Here is a 5,652-nt window from a genome sequence, read left to right on the forward strand (position 1 = left end):
ATAATAATAATAATAATAATAATAATAAATAAATAAATAAATAAAATAAATACATATTAGAGAAAGAAGTGTGAAAACTGAGCAATTTATAGAACCTTTTCTGAAAAAGTACCCCATGCGATCGCATGACCCTCTGATCCAGCTCATAAACTTTTAACTTTTTATTTGTCGACATAATTTTATATAATATATATAATATATTTAATTTATATAATTAATTATATATTATATTAAATTCACATGCATGGTTGACTTGTAATTTTCGTTCCGATGACTCGTACGTTCTCACTCGACTTATGTCCCGGTTCCGGTTTCTCGAACGCATTTTCGTACGCTTAGAAAACTCGCAATTTACGTTTTGTGACTTGTACCTTTGTCAAAATATAGTCTTAAATTATCAATAAACTATATCATTCAAAGTGTATCTTAAACTTTCGAGTGTTTTGGTCATTTACTTCTATAAATCATTGTCTCGCTATTTGTTAATATATAATAACAAATCGTTTTATGACCAAGTTAATATATATTTTCAACATTCATAAACACGTTTTAAATATACGTCGCAATTTATTCATACAATTAATATTCCAACTTATCATATATATTCAAATAAATATTTAAACCAATAAGTTTAATGTACGGTATTAAACAATTAAAACTTTGTTACGTTTTCAAGTTATAGTATATATATGTATCTATTTACATATAATGGTTTGCGAATCATTGAGAACAATCGAAGGGTAATTGAATAGTTCAAAATTTTGAGATTCAACTTCATAGACTTTGCTTATCGTGTCGGAAACGTTAAAGATTAAGTTTAAATTTGGTCAGAAATTTCCGGGTCATCACACCCGATCACAATACAAATTAATATCCTTCCTCGCCTTGATATTGTCCTTTGTTTTCGGAGTGTCCATGACAGTGTTAAACAGATTCTCAAAAACATTCTTCTCGATGTGCATTACATCAAGGTTGTGTCGGATTAACAAAGAATGCCAATATGGCAACTCCCAAAATATACTTTTCTTTACCCAATTATGGGTTTTACCAAAGTTTGGGTCTTTTGGATTCTTTGCTGAGTATGGTTCACCTTCATAAACGGTTGGAAAGTTTGACACTTGGCTCAAAATTTCATCACCGGTTAATTCTGGTGGTATAGTAGTTGACAATTGGGAAATTCCTTTCTTGAATCCTTTCTTGTCACGCCGAAATGGGTGTCTTTCTGGTAATAGTATTCGATGGCAGTCAAACCAACATGGCTTCCCTCCCTCATTTAACCGAAATGCATTTGTGTCACCCATGCAATAAGGGCAAGCCAATCTACCATGTGTGCTCCAACCCGAAAGCATTGCATAAGCGGGGAAGTCACTAACTGTCCACAAAAGTATAGCTCTCATCGTAAAATTTTGTTTACGATAAGCATCATACACTTCAATACCATCATCCCATAACTCTTTCAACTCATCTATTAACGGTTGAAGAAACACATCTAAGTTTTGGCCGGGACTCTTTCTTCCAAGAATAACCAAAGATAACTGAACGTATGAGTCTTTCGCGCACATCCAAGGAGGTAAGTTATAAATTGTGAGGAACACGGGCCATAACGAATAAGGATTAGAATTTGAGTTATTAGGGCTAAAACCATCAGTGCACAACCCAAGCCGAACATTTCGTATCTCATCTGCAAAGAATGGATGAGTTTCATCAAAATGTTTCCACGCCTCGCCATCACTGGGATGTGACATGCAACCCTCTTTTGTATTGTGATCGAAGTGCCACGTCATCTCTTTGGCCGTCTTTTCTGACATATACAACCTCTTAAGCCTCTCTCCAATTGGCATGTACGTTAATACCAAATAAGGGACCTTATTAAATTTATAGCGAGGTTCATTGCAGTATCGGCAGTGGGTTAATGACAAATCTTCTTGTTTATAGAATAACATGCAATGGTTTTTGCAAGCATCATACCTCTTTTTTAGAAGACTAAGTTCCTTCAAGATCGCTTTGGTCTCATACAAGTTCAATGGCAGCTTATTACCAACAGGTAACATACTTTTAAAAATGGTAAGTATGTGATTAAAGGTAGACTCGGGTACATTGCAACTTGATTTCCAATTCAACAAAGTCGTGGCAGCTTGTAATTTTGACCATTCTTCACACCCGTTGTATAAAGGCTCGTTGTCATTTTTTAACATGTCATAGAATCTCTTTGTTCTTGCATTTGGTACATGTTCTTCATGAAAACTTGATTCTGGATTTGATTGAAAACCAGCAGCTCGTATGTTCTCCCACACCATCCGTCTCATACCATCATCATGATCAAGATCAACTTCCATGGGAGTACAAGATTCTCCTGCATCTTGGATTTCTATTTCACCATGTTGAACCCATCGTGTGTAGTTACGAATGAACCCTTTAGTAAGCAAGTGTTCCTTAACAAAATCTCTTGGCCTATAGTGATTATTTTTGCAAATGGTACACGGACATTTAATTTGAAAAACTATTTCTCCCGTCGGCCTTACGTTGGTTTCAACAATTTTTTCATTAGAAAAGGCAAAGTCTAAGACCATGTCGACTTTAAGAATAAAATTCAAATAAAGAAAATTGCTATTATCTGTCATATTTTACATCCATTTCCAATCACTCCTCGACATTATAAATAAGTAACCTAAGAGACAACAAGTAACAAAATGTAAAAAATCATAACATGACATATAATTATGCACAAGTTCTCAATAATAACATTCAAATCACAATACATATACGACATATACATGCTGTAAGTACATGTTCATGTAAATATAAAACTGAGTATATAACATCCTCATCAACTATTTAGTAAATATAATAAGTATATAAATATCAAAGCTAACATCAAGTATATGGTTCGATTTATATGAGTTATTTTCCTATTTCACTCTCATTAACAGAAAGACACAACAACACCAAACTCAAATGAATTAGATTTTTTTTCAAACAAAATTAAGTCATAATTGAACAACAACAAGGAAGAAAGTTTAATTAAGACCAAATTTTTTACCATGACTTGCTGTATCTAAAACCTACCATTAAAGGTGTACCCAAAAAGTAAATTATGCATATAGACACGAATCTAGATTATTTATTTGGAATACAATAATACAACTGAAAGTTATGCTGAAGAACCAAATAGGTCGATACTAAAATCAAAATTTCGACTTAATAACCAAACCCTAACTCTGATAAACACGATGAAAATTTGAAAAACAATGGATGATGAGTAGATTAAAAGAAATTGAGCTTAAAATAGTAGAAAGAGACAGAGATCTAGAATACCTGTATAAATTACAAGAGTTAGATGTGGTTTGCGATGTAGATCGAGAGAGACGATAAAGCAGCTTTAGTTTGTTTAGGCCACCGAGATACAGACCAAATAAATAATTCTATTTGGTGAAAATGTATATAATCTTAATCCGTGAACCTATAACTTTATCCGTACACATAACAGTGAAATTTGATTAATTTCATTTCAGACCTCATGTTCCAAATGTCAATTTAGTTAGATAATTTTTATTCAAACTATTTCTACAGAGTGAAATGTAAATTCACACTAATTTTAGAAACAGTAACATAGTAATAATGATATAATAATTTATAAATTATAAATTTAAAAAAGGTAGGTACCGAGAATCAAAATCTAAAGCTATATGAAGTGCTTGATTGATAGCAGTGTAAAGATTAATCGATTTCTACTTCTCTTCTATTTGATTAGGCCACCTACCACACTTGCATTTTTTTAAGAAGCATTCATTATATTATATTATTTTTATATTTAATTTAATTTATTTATATTGTATATTTAAGCATTCATCATATTATAATAAACTTTTAATAATATATTAATTATTTCGAACGTAGTTAGTTTCGTTTTGTTGATAAAAGTATTTCGAGTCTAACGGTGCTGGCGAAAAATTTAACTCGCGACGAGCAGGAAGATACGGGCTATCGTTGTGTTTAGCGTTTTTTAAAAAGTGTCCATTTCGAACGTGCTTATTTTTGTTTTGTTCATAAAATTATTTCGAGTCTGACGCTGCTGTCGGAAAAATTTAACTTGCCGCGAGCGAGAAGATACGGGCTGTCGTTGTGTTTAGTGTTTTTTAAAAAGTGGCCGTTTCGAACGTACCTATTTTCTTTTTGTTCACAAAATTATTTCGAGTTTAACGGTATGGTCGGTGAAATTTAACTCGAGGCGAGGAGGAAGATACGGGCTGTCGAAGTGTGTGGATGAAGTTTTTATTTTAATTTATAAAATTGACGGTTTAACCCCCTGGAATTTGGGGTAATTTTTGTAAGGCGTTTATAGTTGAGGGGGGAGAATGAAAATTCAAGTGTGAAAAGGGGATAAAACTATTGTCGTTTTGCCCCTTAGCAAACGACCAACTTTTTCATGGTTATTAGTATATAGGTAAATATATAATGAATTTCTTTTTAGCTATTTATATAAAAGAAAATACAATTTAGATGTGTGGATTTGTGCTCGTAAACTCGATAAAATCTCAATTATAACAAACGTCCGTCCCAAATCTGTCGCTAATTACTGACGGATTAGGGACGGCCATATATTTATATATTTTTTTAAAATTACGATTTAGATGAAACGTATAGACACTCATTCATGATTGCATCTATATTAGTTAATAAACATTTTAAAAATACTAATTAGTGTGTAAATGCAAACACACGTACACATTTACATATATTCGCTATCAACGATTATTGAACTTATATATGAATACGCTATATCAAATGTATATATCCTACAAAAGTATAGTATATTGATGAATATATGTTATATTTGATGGTAAAAGTGTATTCTAAGACATTTTGGTACTTATACGTGTTCACTCATGCTCGTAAACTCAATAAAATCTCAATTATAACAAATGTCCGTCCTAAATCCGTCGCTAATTACCGATGGATTAGGGACGGCCATATATTTATATATTTTTTAAAATTACGATTTAGATGAAAACGTATAAACACTCATTCGTGATTGCATCTATATTAGTTAATAAACATTTTAAAAATACTAATTAGTGTGTAAATGCAAACGCACGTACAAATATACATATATTCGCTATCAACGATTATTGAAGTTATATATGAATACACTATATCAAATGTATATATTCGACAAACGTATAGTATATTGATGAATATATGTTATATTTGATGGTAAAAGTGTATTCTAAGACATTTTGGTACTTCTACGTGTTCACTCGTGCTCGTAAACTCGATAAAATCTCAATTATAACAAACGTCCGTCCCAAATCCATCGCTAATTACCGACGGATTAGGGACGGCCATATATTTATATATTTTTTAAAATTACGATTTAGATGAAAACGTATAGACACTCATTCATGATTACATCTATATTAGTTAATAAACATTTTAAAAATACTAATTAGTGTATAAATGCAAACACACGTACGAGTATACATATATTCGCTATCAACCATTATTGAACTTATATATGAATACATTATATCAAATGTATATATCCGACAAACGTATAGTATATTGATGAATATATGTTATATTTGATGGTAAAAGTGTATTCTAAGACATTTTGGTACTTATACGTATTCATTCGTGCTCGTAAACTCGATA

At 31.6% G+C, this 5,652-nt stretch overlaps 1 protein-coding gene across 1 annotated transcript; it reads right to left on the minus strand.

Moving 5' to 3' along the window:
* Nucleotides 1-845: 845 nt before the first annotated feature.
* Nucleotides 846-2,621, minus strand: LOC139848474 (uncharacterized). The gene has a single exon (XM_071838202.1). The coding sequence runs from the start codon at nucleotides 2,619-2,621 to the stop codon at nucleotides 846-848; it is 1,776 nt and encodes a 591-aa protein (XP_071694303.1).
* Nucleotides 2,622-5,652: the final 3,031 nt, after the last annotated feature.

This window comes from Rutidosis leptorrhynchoides, chromosome 5 (genome assembly GCF_046630445.1).
Source record: "Rutidosis leptorrhynchoides isolate AG116_Rl617_1_P2 chromosome 5, CSIRO_AGI_Rlap_v1, whole genome shotgun sequence".
Lineage (NCBI taxonomy): Eukaryota > Viridiplantae > Streptophyta > Magnoliopsida > Asterales > Asteraceae > Rutidosis > Rutidosis leptorrhynchoides.